The sequence below is a fragment of the Anomaloglossus baeobatrachus genome, chromosome 1, assembly GCF_048569485.1.
Source record: "Anomaloglossus baeobatrachus isolate aAnoBae1 chromosome 1, aAnoBae1.hap1, whole genome shotgun sequence".
Lineage (NCBI taxonomy): Eukaryota > Metazoa > Chordata > Amphibia > Anura > Aromobatidae > Anomaloglossus > Anomaloglossus baeobatrachus.
The window spans coordinates 635,913,109-635,937,790 of NC_134353.1; the positions used below are offsets into that span (position 1 = coordinate 635,913,109).

The window sequence follows — 24,682 nt, forward strand, 5'->3', positions numbered from 1 at the left end:
GTTTTTTATTTTGGAATACATAGTAATGATAAAACTGTGTATAACAGACCTCTTGTTAGATCCAATTTGAAGCCCTTGGGGTATTTAGAATTCATTATATGTGGTTGGCCTGGTTTAGATAAAATAACTAGACAACCATAAATGTTCTTAGGGCACTACTGAATTATACCTATTACTTGTACATAGGAATGTTATTCTCATGCTGTCTGTGCTCTGGTTATAGTTTTACATAATTTATTGAGTTATACTTGGGCCACTGGTACATTTTCAATTGTCATATATTTCTTCATGATTTTGTACTTACATTCAAGAGTCAGGGGGCGCCCATACAAATTTGTTTGTATGGGTGCCCCCTGAGTCTTCCCGATAATGTCAGGGGAATGAAGAATCTAACAGCCATATTTGCTTGGTGCGGAGATAATCTGCTGCCATAAGTGAAACTATAGGAATTCCTCAGATTTTGTAGTGGGTCATAAATGCTACTGACAGATAGAGTCCTGTGTGAACAGAGTTAAATTGTTCACACAGGACTCAATCTGTCAGTGGGATTTATGACTCACTACAAAATCTGAGGAGTCTGCTCCAAAGAATGAGGGCACCAGGCCTCTGATCCTACATGGATATTGGGACAATAAAACTCTCACACCACTAATTAAAGCTAATTAAGGATTCACTCTCTAAGCTCAGTGTTTGTTTATTTAAATGTCTTTTATTATGCCATCCCTCTGCTCTGTTTGTGTATATATTTGTGTTTCTTCAGATATTTTGTCATACCATGCCTGATGAAGAGACCTGAGAAGTCTCGAAAGCTTGCTTTGTAACATCATCTTATTTTAGGTAGCCTTTAAAAGGTATCATAACTATAACATTTTAATTTTGTTTCTCTCACTGAGAGCAATCAATCACTTTTAAAACGTAAGAAATGCTGCAAATAGCAGCAGAATTCTACCTAATTGTGCGAATTTCTGGCTTAGATAATTTACATTTAATATATTTATACAGTTTGCTAGGATTATATTTTTGGCTCATGCTCAAATGTTGATTTAATATCACATCATGGCATTTATATTAGAGATTGAAGTATACTGTCACTTTATATGTAGAAGGCATATTGCAATTGCCAATGAAATCGAGGCTTTAAGGGGGCTTTACACGCAATGACATCACTAACGAGATGTCGTTGGGGTCACGGAATTTGTGACGCACATCTGGCCTAGTTAGCGTCGTCGTTGCATGTGAAACGTACGAACGACCACTAACGATCAAAAATACTCACCTAATCGTTGATCGTTGACACGTCGTTCAAATCCCAAATATCGTTGCTGGTGCAGGACGCAGGTTGTTCGTCGTTCCTGAGGCAGCACACATTGCTACGTGTGACACCCCAGGAGCGACGAACAACACCGTACCTGCGTCCTCCCACAATGAGGTGGGCGTGTCTTTCCTTCGGCTGCTCTCCGCCTCTCTGCTTCTATTGGCCGCGTACCGTGTGACGTCGCTGTGGAGCCGCACGAACCGCCCCCTTAGAAAAGAGGCAGTTCGCCGGCCACAGCGACGTCGCTAGGAAGGTAAGTATGTGTGACGGGGACTAACGATATTGTGTGCCACGGGCAGCGATTTGCCCGTGACGCATAAACAACGGGGGCGGGTGCGATCAGCAGCGACATTGCTAGCGATGTCCCCGCGTGTAAAGTGGCCTTTAGTCTCCCCAGTAAAGATAATAGTATATATACATAGGATTGTGGTGGTACCTAACATGTTCTTTGCAGTAGTGAATAATGTGTTTGTTAAAGAGAAAAGAGCATGCTACCTAAAATTACTTGTGGATATCGGAAGTTCACTTTTTTCTCCATTGAAGATTATTCTGCCATTTACTGGGTGGCATAGCATCCAGGCGATAATATATTGAGTAGTAAATTGCTGATTGTGCAAATAATCTCTTCACATAGGAAGATAGCAGGGTCTGTATTCTAACATATTGGAAGAAACAATCCTAGTAGTCAATAATGACCATTCAAAGATCCTTCCTACTTCAATTTTCTCCTGAAACTCCATTAAGCTTTATAAGTCATATGCCTTTAAAGGGTTAATATTGATTTATAGGATTGCTGCTTACAAGGCTGGCATTAGTATCCCTGCTTTATCCATAATCTATTTCTCAGGGAGCATTGCATGACGTATAAGTTTCCATATGCCAACTTGGCAGTATCCTTAAGGAGAAATGTTAGTGCTTAAATTTCTCAAACTATGGTGCCTGTAAGTCCCGTGTTGTGAAAATGGATGACAATAATTGATAGGGAGCACATTATTCTGATGCCAAAATAATGGGGCATAAATGAAAATGTGGTGGCCTTGGCACATAATATTAATCAAGCTAGATTAATCATGTCTACAATTATCCCTCCAAGCTCTTTAAGCAAAATGAACCAAATGCCATGTTCTACAACGTAAGACCCTTGTTCTAGTCACTGAGTCCCCATCTCTGGAATTTGTCTTTATAGAATTTATTGCAACATGAATTATTTTACAAAACATTTCCACATTTCTACCATTGTAAAAGCACAGATAGACAGGGGTGGGAGAAGATACAATCAACAAAGTCAAGACAAAGAATCAGGAAAGATGACAGTCATTCATTGATGTAGGACAGCTGTAGTTCTTCCTATATTTGTAATTGCCTTATCACAACATATTGAGCAATTTATGTAACATACACCATAAGATGGAGAAAGTATTGAAGAACATATGGTAGAAGGAAATTAGAGGATGCTATAGGTGACCTTTTAATAACAACTGAGGGAAACATCAGACACTTTGACAGACACATTGACCACGGTTGGATTACCAGAGCTTTTGTCAATGGATGTTCTGATGAAATTATTGGGGATTGTTTCATGGCCTACCACACAGCCAAAGCTAAATCCTGAATCCCAAGAACTAGCTGGAATGGTAAGCTTGCTTATCATGAAATAACTTTTCCCGCCGGTTTCAAGCATTGCTTCGCTGTTGACATAGCGTTCTTTTGAGACTTCCAAATCATTTTCTGTCCAACCCATGAAGATATTTGGAGGACTAAATTTGGAACTCAAGCATAACAAAGTGTATGTCTCCTTCTGAGCCAGCTCTTCAGTAGATGGTGGGAAAATGGAAACCACAGGTTGAGAAACCTTTGCTTCTGTGTATAAAATATATATAAAATTTAGCCATATCAATGTTTATTGCAGCAATACAACAATCTAACAGTGTTACATAAAAATCACTACATTTACTAAAAAAACACTTTTTGGGAACCATATTGAGTTCCCCATTGAGACCAAAAGAATAAAGTAAATGATTGGTTTTTTTCAATATAAAAAAGTCTGTACAGGAAATTACTAGGTTAGTTAAAGGCAACCTGTCAGGTCCAATATGCACCCAGAACCATGAGCAGTTCTGGGTGTATATTGCTAATTCCTGCCTAACTGTCCCTGTATACACTAGCCTAGATAAAGAGATCTTTAGAAAAAGTATTTCTAAAGATCTTTTATCGTATACTAATGAGCGAGAGCACTAGCCCCCTGGGTGTTAGTTCCCCGGTCAGTTGCCCACATTAGCATGTTAGTACGTCCCTGTGGGCATGCTATCATGCTACTAAAAACGCAGCGTTACAGGATGATCTCACTCACCTCTCTGCTGCCATCGTGTCCGACGCTGGATTTCGGCTCAGTGCACATGATCCCAGAGTTTGGGTCATATGGACAACTTCAGTTTGAAGCCAGGACGCCTACACCCGGCTTTATAGTGTGCATGACCCAAACTCCAGGATTTTGTGCACTGAGCCGAAATCCCCCGTCTGACGCGATAGAGGCAGAGAGGTGAGTGAGATCATCCTTCAGTGTTGTTCCATGAAAAGATATAATAAAATATTCACAAAAATGAGAAAGGTGTACTCAATTTTGTGATACACTGTAACTAATAAAGAAAGTGGCTAATAAAAAGTCCTACATGTCTTTCACTTTATTAGGCATGTTTCTTGCTTTTCTATTTATATTGTATTGTTAAATGTCCAAAAAGCTCTATACCCACCTGGCAGTTATATTTTTGGTGCTGCTTCGCTCTCTCTCTCTCTCTCTCTCTCTCTCTCACTCTATATATATATATCTATATATATACATATATATATATATATAGATATATATATATACCTATAAAAAATATACTGCATACAGTGTGTCCACCCGTGTCCTGCCCACCACCATCAACATGAGAACGGCGACAGCTATAGGCATATAAGTGGTGTCTAGGTATAGTAAAGTAGCCATGCGCTACACAATGAAACCACCTATAGCGCCTCCTGGTGGAAAACAACGGAGTTAGCATTTTTATCTTGAAAATGGAATGAGATAGAGAAAAAAGTAAATTACAAAGTTGTAGGGCATCATTAATTCAATACGAATTGACACCTTGCATACAGAAATGCTATGATTAGAATGTGTAAAACTCACAAGGCTACGAACATGAAGCGATACCTCATGGAGACCTTCCTACAAGTCATTGGCTATGGTGGCTGCATGGAGTGGCCTCCACGCTCACCTGACCTGACCCCTTGGACTTCTTTCTGTGAGGTCACATCAAACAGCAGGTGTATGCGACCCCTCCACCAACATTGCAGGACCTACGACGACGTATCACAGATGCTTGTGCAAACGTGTCACCTACCATATTGCACAACGTGCAGCAAAATACAGTATGCTGTCCAGAGTCCAGATGTGCATTGCAGCTGACGGGGGCCACTTTGAGCATCAAAGTTAAATGACCGCCATATGCGTGACCAGCATTCAATGTTTTGGGGGGTCATGGGTTTCATATCATAGCATTTTAGTATGTAAGGTGTTGATTCGTATTGAATTGATGAGGCCCTACAATTGTTTAATTCACTTTTTTCTCTATCTTGTTCCGTTTTCAAGATAAAAATGCTAACTCCGTTGTTTTCCACCAGGTGGCGCTATAGGTGGTTTCATTGCATAGCACATTGCTACTTTACTAAACCTTGACACCACTTCTATTCCTATGGCTGCTGCCATTCTTAAGTTAATGGCGGTGGACAGGATATGGGTGGACACACTGTATATATAATACACAGTGTACTGTATATATCTCATAGGAGTCTCTCACCTTTCTTCTTCTTGAGTCTAGTAATGATGTGCTTCTGGAGTCCACTGTGATGGAATACACAGGTGAATTCTGTCTCCTGCAGCCAGACATCTGGGGAAACAGTGAGGACACTAGACACAGCGTAAGTTCCATTGTCACGTAGCTGTGAGTCCTCATTCTGAACATTGAGATTAGATCCTCCAGGAAAGCTCCATTCAAATGAATAATTTTCATTTGCCTCTTTCAGGTTGTAGGCCACGCATTGTATACGAGCAGTGTTATAGACATAGAGATCTTCAATAGGGGGTGGCACCATAAACACACCAATTCCCAAACAGTTAAAGCTGTCTATGAGATAAAAAAAGCAATTATTATTAAAATGGCGCATGAGAATTGTGCTGTAATAATATATATATATAAATATATATATATATATATATATATATATACTGTATATATATATATATATATACAGTATAATCTGTACTGTTTTCGTACGCTTGACAAAGACTGCCATAGTACTGATGACTACATTTTCAATACAGATGGAGTATTGTGTGATCTTTGCATACCCCTGCAAATCATTTATCCAAAGTTTCACCCTGCTGCCATACTTTTACTGCCATACTTTTGCCCATTTAGTGCGGGGTCGGGTGTAAAGCATGGAAGTCCATAGATGAATCTATCATTATGATGGTTGGAACTTATTACAGTTTTAGAAAAGGTATGCTAAAACTAAAAACAGTTTTCAAAATGAACATCTCTTTAGGTATTGTTGTTCTTTACCTGAGCATTTCTGTATTGTGTCCTCCGCTGTTGTCCCTGTATTGATGTCTGTCGCATTACATTTCACACGGACGCCATTGTTCCACTCAGACTGACTTATGGTCACTGTACTATGCAAAGCAAAATAGTGGTTCTGGGATTTTCCTAGTTCCAGTTTGTCTTCTGTGAACCTCCTTTCCTGATCATTGACATACCATTTCACTATGGCATCCTGGGAGGTTAGGTTATACACCTGGCAAGTGAGCTGTATTTCACCATTGCTTTCAGGGCAGGTTCCTTGCAAAAGGTAGACACTGGGTGCTTCTGGGAGACAAGCTGAGGGGTAGAAGAGATACAATTAGACACAGTCTTATGAATTAGGCCTGGTGCACACTGCACTTGGCACCACTGCGTGGCACATACTTTCAGGTGATATATTCCCAACAGTGACCACAGTGTGGATGGAGGCCTAGTCGTCCGTCCACCATAGAAAGCTATTGAACTAAAAGATAAACCACAAGGTATAGATCTTTTTGCAGTTGCTGTATAAGAAAGTGCATTTTACATTGCTTTTGTGTACAGCTTAATAAAACAGTATGCAGACACATATGTCAGATAGAGGCCAAAGGAACCAACTATGGCAATGCTAAAGTATTGAAAAATCTCCCAATATAAACTTTCTGCTAAGTGTACGAGCCCCTAGGCTTCTTGCCACAATCCAGGTTGCCCATGCATCAAGGCTTTGCGACTCCCTGTTGAAGCCATTCCACATCGCTATACACTAAGTTACTCTTCCCTAGAAGCAATGATGCCATAAAAGATCACCTCTACAGACATGCCATCCTATGAAGGTTGGCAAAATGTATTCTTTGTTGGCCTCCATGCTAAATCAAGACATTGAGGTAGAATAAAGGCCCCATCCACTACATTTGTACCTATGGACTTAGGCAAACATTATACTCCATTAGTCTTATACAGTACAATTATCTAAAACAATGTAAACACATGACCTTAGACTCACTTTTAGGAATAATTTTCACAATGTTGGTGGACTGAAAGCTAACATTGCATCGGTAAGTCTTGCGGTCCCAGTTGTAATTATTGATGGTGACTTGACTTAGAAGGCTATATGCTGGAGGGTCTCCACTTAGAAGGAAAGGGATGTCCTTTACTCCAGATAGTCTCTCTCCACTAGTAGTGTCCCATGTGACAGACACAGGTTGAGGCCAATAACGGCTTACCACACACGCAACAGAGGTGGTAGTGCTACCAGTATGCCCAGCGGCAATTACTGGGAAGACATCTGGGATTATTATCTCACCTGCAAGAGAAATAACATGTAAACTGGTGTCAAAGTGTATAGATAAGCTTCATACAGAACAGAGCTTTTTTATGACTTTATTTTATTTTACTATTACTTATATTGCTCCAACAAATCCTACGATGCTAAACACAGATTGTCACCTCTCATGTCAGACCATGACGTTACTGTCACTCACAATCTTATTTTAAACAATACACCGGGAGAACACAAACCCTGCCTGTTCTGATTTCAGCACCAGGCCCCAGGGCTACAACTAAACTAACTAGTGACTTTATCTTCTCATACAGTGGAGACACTTAATGTCAATAGGAATTCTGTCAATTGTAATTTGTAGTATATCTTTAGGACCCTTCCTAAACTTGGCTAGTTGGATCCCAAAAAGCAGAGAAGGCAGAAATAGATGGGTTTTGAGGGTAGTTACGTAAAGGGGTACTACCATTTCCAAGATCCTATCCCAATATGTAGTAGGTATAATAATAATAATATTAGCAAATACCTCCAAGTAGAAATATAGTATAGTTCTCCAGATTAGCTATGTCGCTTTCCTCATGTGCAGGGCATTGCTTGCTTAGGTATCCATGCTTACGACCACTCATATAGTATCAGTTAGTTAGTTGCTTGTGGTCACTAGCTACTGTAATGCTCTGCACATGAGGTAAGTGATGTAGCTAATCAAGAGAGAGTATACTATATTTCTAATTAGAGGAATTTACTAAGATTTTTCTACTACATATTGGGATAGGATCTTGGAGATGAGAATATCCCATTAGGCCCCCTTCACACGTCCGTGAAACTCACGCACGTTTTTCATGGATGTGTCAAAGGTGCGTATTGTTTATGGCACATGTGTGTTCTCCATGTGCTATTCGTGATAACACACGGAGAACAGGAACTTTCTGCTCACCTGTCCCTGGCGTTGCTGTCCGTGATGCTGATCTACGGTCTCCGGCCCTGCCGACTCCCCGCTGCTGCAGCTTATGGCCCGCAGTGGAGTAAATATTCATGAGCATAATGAGGGGGGTCGGAAGCAAGTGACAGCAGCGGCAGAGACAGCAGGGCTGGAGAAGGTGAGTATAGAAATTCTTTATATTTCACAGGCACGTGTGTTTTCTCCAGTGCGTGTCACACGGATCACATCCGTGCGGTCCGTGTGACACCCGTGATGCTGGAGAAAAACAGACATGTCTACGTGTAGAGAACACGGGCACACGTATGCTCCACACGGACAAACCATCCATGGCAAAACACGCATGTGAGCGCAGACCCATTGATTTTAATGTGTCTATGTGTGCCCGTGTCTCCGGCACGTGAGGAAATGGACCAATTATGTGCCGGATACACGGACATATGAAGGGGGCCTTAAACATATTATCAGAAAACAATCTATTGTTTAAAATATGTTTTGTTGGTTATATTTTTTTTCTTTATCACTAATTGTGTTCAAAGATCCTGAAATTTGACCTCTAAGCCGAATCATAGTCTCATATTTCTTTTTCTGCAGTGATCAATTTTCAGCTGCTATCTTCTGGTTGCATTACCAGTCAATATAATAATAATAATAATAATAATAATAATAATAATTTATTCATTTATATAGCGCTATTAATTCCATAGCACTTTACATACATTGGCAACATACGGCTGATAACATGATAGGTGATGCTCACAGCTTACCTCCTCCGCCTCACTACAAAATAACCTCTGTCCAGATCACAGAGAATACGCAGAAAACTTTCTAATAGAAGTCAATAAATATTTACTATTTATTGTTGTCTATGGTCCATGTGGCTCCTGTAAAATATATCTCTAAATGCTGTTAACAATATCTCGGGTAAGATGACAAACCAGATATACAGAAAATAAAAGAGAAAATGTAAAAAGATTTTTTACTAGTTGATTTTAATTATTAAACATATTAACCCCTTCACCCCCGGCCGATTTTCCGTTTTTCATTTTTCTTTGCTCCCCTTCTTCCGAGAGTCGTAACTTTTTTATTTTTCTGTCAATCTTGCCTTATGAGGGCTTGTTTTTTTTGGGACGAGTTCTACTTTTAAATTAAACCATAAGTTTTACTATATAGTGTACTGGAAAACTGCAAAAAAATTCGAAGTGTGGAAAAACTGCAAAAAAAAGTGCGATTGCATGATTTTTTTGGAATAGTTTATTCACCGTATTCACTATATGGTAAAACTGATGTGTCAGTATGATTCCGTAGGTCAGTATGAGCTCGTAGATACCAAATATGCATAGGTTTACTTTTATCTAAGGGGTTAAAAAAATTCAGAAGTTTGTCCAAAAAAGTGGCGCATATTTTGTGCCATTTTCTGCTATCTGTAGGGTTCTCATTTTTCAGGATCTATGGCTCAGTGATGGCTTTTTTTTAGTGTCTTATGCTGACATTTTTAACGGTACCATTTTTGCGCAGATGCCATGTCTTGATTGCCTGTTATTGCATTTTGTGCAAAATGTGCGGCAACCAAAAACACCCGTAATTTTGGTGTTTTGAATATTTTTCCCGCTACACCATTTAGCGATCAGATTAATTATATTTTGATACATCGAGCATTTCTGAATGCGGTGATACCAAATGTGTGTATATTTTTTTTAACCCTTTAATTTTCAATGGGGCAAATGGCGGGTGATTTGAACTTTTAGGTTTTTTAAAAAAATTTTAAAACTTTTTTTTACTTTTTTTTATTTTACTAGTCTTCCTAGGGGACTATAAGGATCAGCAGTCTGATCGCTCTTCCTTCTTTTTACTGGCAGCAATCGGCCAGGTGAAACAGGAAGTGACTTATGATAGCTACAGGAGTCATTACATGACCCTGTGCTACCATGACAACCATCGGCTCACAGTGATCACATCACAGCGCCGCCGATGGAGCCAGGTAAGTGAAGATTTACCATGGCGGGGATTTAAATCGCAATGTCACATTTTGACATCATAATTTATGGGGTTAACAGGCGTGTGTGGATAGCAGATCCACTCGTGCCTGCAAGGCACACATGTCAGCTGTTTAAATCAGCTGACATGTGTGCGGATCGCCAGCGGCTGAGCGCAGCAGCCGTCGATGATTACAACTATATAGGTTATTACGTACTATTACGGCCCGCGGTCGTAAAGGGGTTAAAGGGGAAAAATGCCCCTTAAAGGAGTTCTCTCACAACAGACACCTATCCACAAAATATCTAAAAAGATACATGATATATATTATCTCATTAAAGGGGTTTTCCTACAAATAAAGTTCATTTTAATCAATAGATCTGGGAATAATACTAAGTTTAACAATTGGATGTGTTTAAAGGAAACCTGTCACGCTCCCCGGCTCCCCTGCTAGGCTCCCCGGCTCCCCTGCCATGCTCCCCGGCCCCTCTGCCTTGCTTACCGGCTCCCCTGCCACGCTTCCCCGCTCCCAGGCCGCGCTCCGCCGCTCCCGTGCCAGGCTTCCCGGTCCCCCGCTCCACAGCCTTCCTGCTCCATCACCTGCGGTCCCCAGGCAGCCCGGTCCCCGCTCCTGGCGCCCGTCGGCTGCTCGGCCTCAGCCCGGCTCTCCTGCTTCCTCCTCACCGCTCCCTCCTCTGGCTTCTGGCACCCGGGCCTCGCGCATGCGCATTAGGGCGCGCGCGCGGTCATTGACCCTCTCTTAAAGGGCCAGCACCTTGAAACAGGAAATTGCTTAGACAGGTACAGGGTATATTAAGATTCACCTTCCTGGTGGGCGGGGCCTGTTCTACGTGTTTAGTAAGCTAGTGTTCAGGTCCCCTATTGCTTTGCCTTGTACCTTGCCTGCATTAACCCTGTCCTGTCTCGTAGATCCTGTCCTGCCACGCCAGCCGCTCCGGACCACGCTCATTCCTATACCCTGACGGTGACTTCGGCGGATGTTCCACCATCTCTGCAGCTCCGCCAGTCTCCAGTCCCTGGCTCCGTTTGGTGACCCGTTCCATCGCTCAGCAAGTCCCGGATCCCGCCTGACCTTACCACCTGGCCTCGGACTCTGAGCCTCGTCACCCGGACCACCGTCCAGAACTCCATCCACCTTTCCTGCTCCCATACGAACTGTCCGGCTACCAATAGTGCTTCGGCTGCCGTGCACCCAGACCCTCTGGCGGGGTGACCTGCCTGGCTGCCTCCTCAAGGGAAACCGGTGTACGGTCCAGAGGTTCCACCACCCGGACGTTACAAAACCTGTCACCTTCTCACCTGCAGAGCGGTCTGATACGGTTCAGTCCGATAGGTGTCACTGCTCTCGGGTCCGGCGCCTCCTCTATCTTGTGCAATTGCCGTCCTCCTTGCTTTGTGTGGATGACGTGTCCTGCGTCATCCACACAGAGTCCTTCATTTCGCTCCTGCACTCTCGCACTTTGCTCTGCCCTGCTCAGGGCAGACCAAAGTACTGTAATGCACAGGACACTGGCGTTCTTTGACCTTTACCCATACCTGTGCATTACAGTACTTTCCTGTGCCCTCAGCAGGGCAGAGCAAATGTACTCATTATAGATGGACCTACTGTTTTTGTTTTAGGTAAAAAGTTTTGTACTGATTCATTTCTTACTATATATTTCTATCAATTGCAGTTGTTTTTCTAAAACAGACTATAACATCCCTTTTGTAGCCATATATCTTAAATGAGTTGCCATGTGATTGATGAAACCGCATGAATCAGAGTTTGGCTGCATAATTAGAGTTAAATGTATTATTCTCTGAAAGCCTTCAGTTTTTCAAAGATAATATACTTTGAAGATCTGGATGGTTACTATAGCCAGAGATAAGAGTAGTCTGTCTGCAACTCCTACTGTGAGCCATGGGAGCATACATGGTGTTTTGTAAGTTGATATTTAGTGATGAGCGAGAACTACCATGCTCAGGTGCTTGGTGCTCGTAGCGAGAAGTTAATGCTTGGATTGGAGCGACTTGAGTACCAAGTATAATGGAAGTCAACTCAACTCAAGCAGTAATCCGGAAGATTTCCACTCAAAAAAATCGAGTTCACCATTGACTTTCATTATACTCGGTAAACGAGTCTCGCCCATCCGAGCATTAACTGCTCTTTACGAGTACTGAGTACATGAGCATGGTACTGCTCACTCATCCGCATTGATTTTCAATGCAGGCTTGTGATGAAAAGGTCTGGTCACATGAAGCTTCATCAGCAGCCATGTTCTGGACTGCATTGTAGCACCATAATGGACGACCCTTATAAATGAGGACATTGGTGCTGTTGTGATACCTACATCATTTTTTTCACTGGGTTAAGTTGACGATACGATGACATTTGTAAATTTTATTAGAAAGTGATCAGTTCCTTTAAGAGATAACATGTTAAGGCCCCGTCACACACAACGAGATCACTAACGAGATCGTTGCTGAGTCACAGTTTCTGTGACCCAGCAAGGATCTTGCCAGCGATCTCGTTATGTGTGACATCCACCAGCGATCAGGCCCCTGCTGTGAGATTGCTAGTCGTTGCAGAATGATCCGGATCATTTTCTTCAAAGGCGATGTCCTACTGGGCAGGATGCATGGCTGTGTTTGACACTGTGTGACAGGGTCCCAATGACCACCGAGATCGTTATACAGGTCGCTACTGCGACCTGTATCGTTACTGTGTCGTTGGTAAGGTCTGATTGTATGACATCTCACCAGCGACCTCCCAGCGACTTACCAGCGATCCTTATCAGGTCATATCGTTGTCGGGATCGCTGGTAAGTCGTTGTGTGTGACTGGCCCTTTACTCCTGCCTTTGTATTATCATAACGTTTAATGCATGACAGTATATCTACCATAATCTCCTAAACTCCCTCTAGTGACAGCTGGGGGGAGCCAGAATATTTTGTTATATATCTGTCTAGGTGGGGAATTCAGACCTATTTATCAGAAAAAAGCAAAATTGTACTGTAAAATTCAGTATGAAATTCATCAATTAATCAGCACAAGATTGTAACCCTATTTTGAACAAAATAGCCAGATTTTATTTATATAAAAAAAATGATTTATTTTAAATTAATGTAAAAGATCTGAAGTTTTGAAAATTGTCAAAAGTATCAGATGAAAGTTTGCATCCATATGATGATTGTGCACATTTTTTAATGTAAGTCATGTAATATTGCTGGTTGGATTAGTAGCATTCACTGATAAGAGCTAGGAGATGGAGCTGAGCTGCAGTACCAGGCAGCAGCCACTATGCGGTGTTAGTGAGCTGTGATGCTCAGCTCCATGCATTGCTTATATACAGCTGCTGGGGGTGATTACATCTGATTGGTGTTTGGGAGAGGGGAGTTGTTGGATCCCACCGATCTGATATTGATAACCTATCTTTAAACAAAACTTAAAGGTTACATTTTGTTAGTTATGACCATAATTATTTTATAACTGTGATGGTGGGATATGGTGTACTGTGTATCATGTTGTGTAGGTTTATATTTTACACTTGGTTCACTGTCATTATTTGTATTGCTTGTGTGTACATTGTATTGTCTGTAAATAATCACCCCATGTAGTGTTCCTGTCCCTAAGTGTGGGGGAGGGGGCCTACAATCCACCTAAATTCTTTGCTTACCTGGGGGGATGAGTCAGTCTGTTTGAGAACTTGAAGAGAGAAGGAAGAAGATTGATCCTCTGGGAGGGAAAGCTGAGGTTACGGCCAGCATGCCAGAGAGACTGTGAATAACCCCCATTTGCCTGAAAAAGGACTGCTGGAGGATTGTGACTGATCCCTGGGACATTTATGCCATTACTGAACAATTTTACCCTATGTTTTGTGGATTATGTTATGGACCATTTGATTTGCTTGGAATAAATGCTCTTTGGATTGTACCGCCATCTCTCGCTCTGTTGATTGTGTGATATGGGAGAAGAACCCCATCACAATAACCAATGAACCCACTTTGAAGTTCACTTCAAAGGCCACTTTTAGGGGTTTTTTTAGGGTTCAGAATTACACAACACATCAGTACCCATACTATAATGAAGAGGGGGAGGGGGCAGAAGGAGCTCATGCCATCTATAAAACCTCTTTGATGCGACCATTGTCATTTTCTTTAAATAAGTAGGATTGGAGATATCTCTGATCTTGGCCTTTAGACCAGGATGCCAATGACAGATAATAGCTTTACCATGGTTCTAAAACAACTAGAATTTAATGGCTTCTATGTTTCAAACATCAATAGCATATTGGTACTACAAGCAATGGATGTGATATCAATAGATTTTCCAGATTTTAGGCCCCAATTAATCAAGACTGCCGTCTTTCACACCATCTTGATGAGAGGGCAGAGAGGGGTGCGTGCAAGGCATCCTCTTCTTTAAGAGGCGGACACCTCTTAGAGAATTAGGACAGTTGGACAAGTGGTGTGTTCCTTTCTGTGAGCCTCACCACAAAATCCTGCTCCAATCAGTAACTGGAGTAAGATTTTTGGAGTAAAGAATGCTGCCGCTCATCATGAATTTGACAGTAGAGGGTCATGATGCCCCCGTGCCTCCCGAACTCCACTCACTTTGTCAGAGCGGAGTAAAATGGTTTTCTGCAACTTCCCATGGCACAAAAATTGTGCAACTTTTCAAAGCCATTTAAACCAGTTTTCTGGCGTAAAAGCTTTGACGAATTTGATCCAAAAGTGTCTATTTACTTCTTAGAGAGTTCTTTGCCCTAATAGGAGCATCATAAGGCGCAGTGTCACAAGAGGTCCTTTCACTTTCACAATGTACAGTGTGAGGATGGCACCTCTGTACAGGACTCTGAGGCAGCCATTCTTGGGATTGTTGTTGTTATAGTTAAAAGTGCTTGAAAATCCTTCAAATCCAAAAAGATGGTGCTGATCTCCAGATATATTATAACAGAAGAAGTTTTATTTGGCTATTAAAAAATATTACAACACGTTTCGGCTAAAAATCTTAAAAAAGATAGCCTTCTTCAGGTAAAATAATATGACAAATGTTATAGTTTGTGTTTGTGAGCTCCTGATCCCAGTGTGTTCTGTACAGTATTTTGAGGATATCAAAAGCAATTCAGTGTCATAATACTAAATTTGCTGTGTACACCAATTACTAGTTGGATATTGCATATTGTATAACTATTAACCTATGTCCAGTGGATATTAGGAATACAGGGTCCTAATCCACACCACTAAAGCTATAATGGACAGAAATGTTGCTTAACATTCATTAAATCAAATATATAAGCGTACCAGCTAGCTAATACATATCATGTAGCTACTATATAATTAATACCATAGGTCCATTATATGCTAGGAGGAGATGACAATAATCATCACTACTAAGGAAAAATGATACGTAATCAAATACCTGAAGGGGTATTCCCATCTCCAAGATCCTATCCCAGTAGTCAGCGTAATGATAATAATAATATTAGTAGATACCTCCAATTAGAAATGTAGTATAGTTCTCCTGATTAGCTATGTCTCTTACCTGATGTGCAGGGTATTGTAGCTTAGATATCCATGGTTACGTCCACTAATATAGTGATAGTTAGTTGCTCGTGGTCGTAACCATGGATACCTAAGCTCCAATTACAAGCAGAAAACCACTAAGAGGAGATAAATCTAATCACCACCACTAAACTTAAAGCCATCGGCAGAGATTTACAATATGCTGCCATTTATACTCAATAGATAAATTACCCAACTAGCTGTCTACTACATAGGCATTAGCATAGACCCAATGCCTACTAAAAAGAGAGGGGTGCTACTCCCTATCAATAATGCTAAAATCATGGGCACATATCTGGCATGTACTCACATCACCACTTCTATTTACCACCTGTGTTAGCCCCACTCAACAGTTGGATATTGCACACCAATAACTGCTATATAATAAATAGAATGGATTTTTTTGAGAAATAATAAAAATTCTCAGCAATAAAACCAAACCTATGGGCAAAGGTTTTGTCTATGCAATCAATTTTTTCTCAGTTGTTTAGATAGTTAAGTCCCCCAACCAGCTATTGAATTCTAACAACTACCGTAATTACTACTAGGTCCTCCGGATACTAGAAATAGATCGGCATCACGAAGGAAAAACCATAGGGAGAGAATTGCCGTGTGTTAGCTATTTAGACTATTTAGATCAAAAGGTAAACTCACCGGCTAGCTATTTCATGCTGGGCATGTACTAGATATATGCTAGCATAGATCCAATGTGTCCTGGGAAGAGATCATCCTAATCCTCCCCACTTACGCTAAAATGATGGACAGCAATCCACCCTGTGCTAACCATTTATATTCTGTAAATTAAGGAGGCTAGCCAACTTTGGATTGCATACCAACTAGCTTATACATGCTTACTAGATTAGAGTGGATGTAAGTGAGAAGTCCTATTACTCGTCAATATAGCTAAACCCATAGGCAAACATATAACCTTTGCTGGCCATTTATATTCTGTAAATCATAAAATCGAGTTCACCACGTAGCTATTGCATATTGGCTAGCTATTAAATACAGTAATTAATGCCATGAATTTAATAAATACTAGGTAGAAAAAGTCCCAATATTCACCTCCAAACCTAAACCCATGGTCAAAGATCCCCTATGCCATCCATTTGTGACGCCCTGGACCAGCCAGGGGTCACAGGTAATGACATCACCACACCCTACACCCCGGTTAGGTACACCTAAGCTAAACCAGAAATCCTTGTTTCCTTCCCCCAGGGGCTGATGTCCACACCAGGGGGTGGAGCCAGGCGGTTGGTCTCCACCCACCAAGGAGTTCACAGTCCTGGAGGAGGGAAAACGGGCAGATTAGTGTTGGAGGAGGAAGTGAGAGGAGTTGAGTGGTAGAAGAGCAAGTGAGAGGAGATAAGTTTTGGAGGAGGAAGAGAAAGGAGTTAGAGTGAAGCTAGGAAAGTAGTAAAAGAAGAGCCTGAAGTTAGTCCGGGTGTATGCCCCGGACTGAGACAGCAAGGTTAGCAGACGGCGGTGACCGTCTGCAGGAGTGGCCTATCGGAGTTGCCGTGAGGACCGTGGACGGGTGGTGGCCCGGCGGTACTGGACCGGTACACAAGGAGAAGCCAGCACCATTGGCAGGGGCCTTTCGGATCCCGACAAGGCTAGGAGTCGCCGTGAATTTGCCAAATCCGTCAGTGAAGGGGACCCCCGGGTCTCTAAACAACTAAGTCCCGATTGAAGGCAACAGTCCAACCGTATGAGAGAGACACCGCCACCGCCAAGGCACCAGTTTCTCAGGGCAAGTGCCTACGGGCAAAGAGGGGCTCCTCCGGCCCATGTCCAAGTCGGGGAGCGGGTTACCGGTGGGAACCCATCGCAACCAACAGAAGTACTAGGTGCAGGGAAAGAGACAGTCACCGTTAACTACCGGGGAAAAGCAACAGCAGCCGTCCGTGGGAACCGTCTTTCCAGCCGTGTGTTTTACCGAGAACTGTGTCAGCGTCTCAGGCTGAGTGAGTACCACCGTGCCGTACGGCGCAGCGCTGCCCCCGCGACCCTGCACCTCACCAGGCCCCGCACCCGGCCTGCCATCCATCCCTACCCCATCACTGGGCCCCGGGACAATCAATCCCCTACCCACGGAGGGGAGAAATAACAACAAAGCTGCTCCCTGTCACCGCTCCCGGGATCCCCATACAGAGCAGCGGTGGTGTCCACACAATCACCACAACCGTGGGTGGCGTCACGGACAATAAATCCCCAAAACCAATCCCCCTTTTCACTCACGGGCGAGGAGCGCCGCTCAAGTCCCCGGGATCCGGCACATCGCTCGAGCCACAGAGCAGCAGAGGTCGCAGCAGCAGCGGCAGCCGGACCCGAGCAGAGGGAGAGCGCAGCGTCCCCTCCTCCGCCCGCGACAACTTGGCGTCACGAACAGGATCTTACCGCTCTGCCGTCTGGTGGAGGTGCGCCTTGTTACCGCCGGAGGTGTCCGGCCGAAAAATTTCAGAAGCCGCCATCTTTGGCGCGAAAAGTTCCCGCTCGAGCGTCCCCTCGAGTAGTGGAGGCGTGAAGGCCAAAATCCCGCCCCGATAGAGGAGGAGCCGAAAAAAGGCTAAAGGGGACGAAATGGTGACTGGTCGCATCTAGCCGCGGCTATAAAAGCAGGGACGCCAGGACTCTGCAGCCATCTTGTTCCTGGGAGAGGCCGCCAGCAACATGTGGATGCCGTCCCGAAGCACCGTAGCCCCCGCGCCTGGAACCGCGGCGTGGGTGGAGATCCGGACCGCGCAGCTCTACCAGAGGCTGCAGGTCAAAATGCAGCTCCTTATGAAGGAGTGGGAGACCGACATGGTGGAGGTCATAGCGGCCATGCGGAGACGCGAGGAGGAAGCTGCGGAAGGGAGGGTGAGTGACCCATGCCCCGATGCCCTTGAAGGGCCGGTCATCGCGGCTGCGGGACCCGGTCTAAACCCTCTCACCCTGCTGCCTCCCTCGCCACCCGTCCCGGAAGCCGTGACCCCGCCACTAGGCCCGCTGCCACCGCAACCGGTAGCGATACCCAGCATGCCCGCCCCGGCGGGCCGACCTGTAGCCGGAGCCAGTAGTTGACCGGAGGTGCTCCCTTGGAAAGCTCCGAAGCCAGAACCGGAGGCGTCCCCCGAGAAGCTCCCCAAGCCGGAGCCGATAGCCCGCTCCGTGCCGAAGGCCCAGCAGAGGAAAGCCCCTGTGCCCATCCCCCACACCTCGGCTGAGGTTGCGTCGGGTTGCCGCTGCAAGGCGGCGTCCAAGGCCAAGTCACCGCGGGACCTGCCGCCCAGATCACTAACAGTGGGCAGTGTCCAACAGGTCTCGCGGGGCCCGACCCGTGCGCCGGAGCTCGCAGCAGCGCCGTACTGGGACAGGGAGCCGGTACCGTTGGGCCTGGAAATCGAGGAGAGGGAAAGGAAGAAGGCAGAGTTGGTGGCCCGTGCAATCCGGGAAAAAGAGAATCTCCGTCAGGCAACTTTTCGTGTCCGGGGCCCGCTGTATGAGGGGCAGGTGAGGCGGTTTGATGTCCGCCGGGGCTATGGATTCATTTATGAACCGGGTCTGGAGGCCGAAGTGTTCATAGCCCGGCGGGATGTGAATGCTCACCTGCCAGAAGAACACCCAGGCCGCAACCTGATGCCAGGGGACCTTGTACAATACACCCGGCACTGCGGGGAGAGGGGGTGGTTTGCGCTGGATGCGAAGATGAGGGGCAGCCAGGAGGCCCGTGTGAGCACCACGCCCCTTCCCCAAAGTGATGCCAAGGACTCTGAGTAGGGCAGCGGAGCACCGTTGTCACAGTCCCCGTTGGGATCATCCATGTGTGTTTAAAGTTTAAAAAGGAAAATGAGTGATCAACCGAAGTTCACCTGATTGTCTGCTTGATTGAACCGGTCGTTGCCGGCACCGTTGTCCCCGTGGGGACCATTTAAAGTTGAGTTAGGGACTCCTTACGGACAAGCCCATGAACTTGCAGGGCAACTACAAACTTGTGGAATGTAAATAATGTTTTTGTTGCAGCTTCCACCGTTGCCGCCTCCGGAGAGGCAGGTTGGAGGGAGGGCCCGCAGTGGAGCAGGCTGGGGCCCAGCCACCACAGGAACCGGTAGCTACCCTCTGGGGGTTCCAGGGGCTCCCCATGGACGTGGGTCCCCTGGAAAGGACAGATCCCGCTCGGGTAACTTGGTGCAGGACTGGGGTCAAGGGGTGCTGCCTGTTTTCTTAGGGGCAGCATCAGGGCCAGGTTACTTGGGTGGGTGAGAGCGGAAGCCATAACCGTTTGAAACCGTTTGCAACGTTTAAGAAAAGTGCCTCCAGTTGTGGGATGATGTTCTTCTACTTGTATTGTTTTCTTATCTTTTCACAGTTTAAAAATAAAAATAAAACCGGTGTTGGACGGGCAGCCCGCGGACGGTCTGCATTTTGCTAAGGGGGAATGTGACGCCCTGGACCAGCCAGGGGTCACAGGTAATGACATCACCACACCCTACACCCCGGTTAGGTACACCTAAGCTAAACCAGAAATCCTTGTTGCCTTCCCCCAGGGGCTGATGTCCACACCAGGGGGTGGAGCCAGGCGGTTGGTCTCCACCCACCAAGGAGTTCACAGTCCTGGAGGAGGGAAAACGGGCAGATTAGTGTTGGAGGAGGAAGTGAGAGGAGTTGAGTGGTAGAGGAGCAAGTGAGAGGAGATAAGTTTTGGAGGAGGAAGAGAAAGGAGTTAGAGTGAAGCTAGGAAAGTAGTAAAAGAAGAGCCTGAAGTTAGTCCGGGTGTGTGCCCCGGACTGAGACAGCAAGGTTAGCAGACGGCAGTGACCGTCTGCAGGAGTGGCCTATCGGAGTTGCCGTGAGGACCGTGGACGGGTGGTGGCCCGGCGGTACCGGACCGGTACACAAGGAGAAGCCAGCACCATTGGCAGGGGCCTTTCGGATCCCGACAAGGCTAGGAGTCGCCGTGAATTTGCCAAATCCGTCAGTGAAGGGGACCTCCGGGTCTCTAAACAACTAAGTCCCGATTGAAGGCAACAGTCCAACCGTATGAGAGAGACACCGCCACCGCCAAGGCACCAGTTTCTCAGGGCCAGCGCCTGCGGGCAAAGAGGGGCTCCTCCGGCCCATGTCCAAGTCGGGGAGCGGGTTACCGGTGGGAACCCATCGCAACCAACAGAAGTACTAGGTGCAGGGAAAGAGACAGTCACCGTTAACTACAGAGCAGCGGTGGTGTCCACACAATCACCACAACTGTGGGTGGCGTCACGGACAATAAATCCCCAAAACCAATCCCCCTTTTCACTCACGGGCGAGGAGCGCCGCTCAAGTCCCCGGGATCCGGCACATCGCTCGAGCCACCAAGCAGCAGAGGCCGCAGCAGCAGCGGCAGCCGGACCCAAGCAGAGGGAGAGCGCAGCGTCCCCTCCTCCGCCCGCGACACATTTAAATCTTGTAAGGCAACCAAGCTAATCGGCTAGCTTTAGTCCATGAGCTAGCAAGTATATAAATACTAGAATAGGTCCAATGGATACTTGTGAGATACTAGTTTCAATTCTCACCACTAAAGCTTAATCCATGAGGAGACCAGTACTAACCAGTGCTATCAATTTATATTCCGTAAATCAATTTACTGAACTGGACCATGGACTGCGGTTTTGTGAACCAAACAGCTCATCTCTAATTCTAGCGAGGGATAGATATAATTTTTGCCACTAAAGCTGACATTATGGGCAGATATTCTAACCATTTATGTTCATTAGTTCAATTAACAAGGCTCACCTGCTAGCAATTGCATATCACTAGCAACTATATTATTGCTATCATAAATCCAATGCATACTAATCCCCACTACAAAGCTAAAACCATGGCTACAGATTTGGCCTATACTAGCAATTTTTATTTAGTAGATCATCAGCTAGCTATTATATGCCGGCTAGCTATTAGAAATGTACCGTACTTGCATAGCTCCAAAGCATACCTGGATGGTCTTAATGCTCAACACTGAAACTAAAAATAAGTTGAAGAGATATGGCCTGTGAGAACAATTTATATTCTGTAAATCAGCCAAGGTAACCAGTTAGCTATTGCATAAGATCTCGCTACTATATAGCCACTTGAACAAGTCCAATGGATGATACAAGTGAAAGTTGGTCCTAATCCTTACAAAGAAATCTAGACTGTGCTAGCAATATATATGGCATAAATAAATTAAGCAAGTCTACAAATTAACTATTGCATGCTGTCAACATGCTGTATAACTGCTAGAATTGGTCTAGTTAATACTAATGATAGTCCTAATGCTCACCATTAAAGCTAAAATCATGGGCAGAGATTTGGCCCGTGCTACCCAAAGTAGTAGATCATTTACTCTCGCTCACTGGTTAGCTATTACATACTGTTTAGCTGCTATATGATTGCTACAATGGTTCCAGAAAATACTAAGGAGAGAAGAACATGTTCCTCATCACTAAAACTGGTAAACCTTGGCTATGCTAGCAATATATATTCAGTAAGCTAAGCTCACCAGCTAGCTCTTGCTGACCAATCAGCTCTTGCTCACCAGCTAGCCCTTGCTAACCAGCTAATTCTTGCTCATCAGCTAGCTCTTGCTAACCAGTCAGTTCTTGCTCACCAGCTAGCTTTTGTTCATCAGCTAGCTCTTGCTCATCACCTAGCTCTTGCTAACCAGTTAGCCCTAACCGGCCAGCTAGCTCTTACTAACCGGCCAGCTGGTGCTCACCAGCTAGCTTTTGCTAACCAGTCAGTTCTTGCTCACCAGCTAGCTTTTGTTCATCAGCTAGCTCTTGCTCATCACCTAGCTCTTGCTAACCAGTTAGCCCTAACCGGCCAGCTAGCTCTTACTAACCGGCCAGCTGGTGCTCACTAGCTAGCTTTTGCTCACCAACTAGCTTTTGATAACCAGCTAGGTCTTGCTCACCAGCTAGCTCTTGCTAACCACCTAGCGCTTGCTCACCAGCTAGCTCTTGCTAACCAGCCAGCTCTTGCTCTCCAGCTAACATTTGCTCACCAGCTAGCTCTTGCTCACCAGCTAGCTTTTTCTCACCGGCTAGCTCTTGCTCACCAGCTAACTCTTGATAGCCAGCTAGCTGTTGCTCACCAGCTAGCTCTTGATAACCAGCTAGCTTTTTTCACCAGCTAGCTCTTGCTCAGCAACTAGCTTTTGCTCACCAGCTAGTTCTTGCTAACCAGCCAGCTTTTTGCTCACCAGGTAGCTTTTGCTCCCCAGCTAGCTTTTGCTCTCCAGCTAGCTTTTGCTGACCAGCTAACTCTTGATAACCAGCTAGCTCTTGCTAACCAGCCAGCTCTTGCTCACCAGCTAGCTTTTGCTTACCAGCTAGCTTTTGCTCTCCAGCTCGCTTTTGCTCATAAGCTAGCTCTTGCTAACCAGCTAGCTCTTGCTAACCAGTTAGCTTTTGATAACCAGCTAGCCTAGCTCTTGATAACCCGCTACCTCTTGTTCACCAGCTAGTTCTTGCTCACCAGCTAGCTCTTGCTCCCCAGCTAGCTCTTGTTCACCAGCTAGCTTTTGTTCACCAGATAGCTCTTGTTCAACAGCTAGTTCTTGCTCACAGCTAACTCTTGCTCACCAGCTAGCTTTTGCTCACCAGCCAGCCATTGCATCATTGCATATCTCTGGCTACTATGTAGTTACTAGAAATGGTACTGTGAAAATTACTGAGAGATGGCTCTAATCCCTACCACTAAAGCCAAACCATGGGGAGAAATTTTGTTTAGTTTAGCTACTAGATAAACTAGCATACTAGGAAGAGCTAGTCCTAATCCTCACCACTAAAGGTACAATCATGGAATTTGATTTGGCCTATAGTTCCAGCTATGTAATTGCAAGTTACTATATAATTGCTAAAATAGGACTTGTGGCTATCAGTATAAGATCACTACTAAAGCTTGAAATCATGGGCAAATGTCTTGCCTGTACTAGCCATTTATATTCAGCAGTTCAATGAAGCTCACAACTAGATATTGCATACTGCTAGCTACTAAATGGGTATTAGAAAAAGTTCAATCAATACTGGTGATAGATCATCCTAATCTTCACCACTAAAGCTAAAAACATGAGCAGGGATCTTGCATGTACTCTCCATTTGTATTCAGTAGATCTATTTAACAAGCTCACCAGCTATCTATTGCATACTGGCTAGCTAACAGTGCAAGAACTCTCTAGTGTACATTTCTTTGACTTTAATTTCATACAGTGGCATATAGAGACTTTGTTGTGACATATTGCATCAGATTCTTTATGAAGGGAAGTGTTCTCCTTTAGAAGCATTGCTTTGAGGGGAGAATATGACTATGCATGATAGCTGATGGTCTGTAGGTAATATATAGAGGCCATAAAGCATATGGAGGCCATATAGCACCGTATTAGGTTTCTGTATTGCTTTGGTGCCCTGCCATACAAGCTCAATCTATATGATTTTGCTGTATGCATAAAACCTAATTCTTAATTAGCTAACTGTTGTAATAGACTTTACCCAAATATCCATGTTTATGCGTAAGCTGTAGCGTAAATGTGTATCCGTCAGTGCTAGCCTAGTTTTATCAGTACGGTTATGCTCTTGATGGGTACACGATTCTGACTACTTTACTGCCAGGGTGGTAGAGGTTTTAGGAGCTCTACTTAGCAAAACTTCCAAGGTTAAACAGAACTATTATCTTATTAGGTCATTATCTGTTTAAATTATACTATATATCGACAGATTGGTGTGATGCAGTGGCTGTAAAATGAATAGTATAGCTTATTAGCTCTATGCGAGGCAACAGCTGTAGCTTTATCATAATCTTCAGTCAATAGTTTATAGATCTGAATACTGTATATGGTTATTATTGCAGCCTTTATTGATAATCTATAGAATTATTAAACACAAGATTAATTTAATCACTTAATCATTATAGCTATACAATGTATATATACTGTACATATGTACTTACCTGACAATACAATGACACTTTCATAGGATTGAAGCCATAGCAAAGCTCCTTCACCAGGAAGGATTC

General features: G+C 44.3%; 1 gene segment (V, D, J or C); it reads right to left on the bottom strand.

The window, feature by feature from the left end:
- LOC142316933 (immunoglobulin heavy constant mu-like) overlaps nt 1-24,682 on the bottom strand; it is a 33,493-nt gene that overhangs the window by 8,653 nt on the left and 158 nt on the right. The window contains 4 exon segments of the C gene segment in view: nt 2,846-3,175; nt 5,155-5,481; nt 5,920-6,234; nt 6,920-7,219. Of these exon segments, the coding sequence occupies nt 2,846-3,175; nt 5,155-5,481; nt 5,920-6,234; nt 6,920-7,219 (1,272 nt within the window).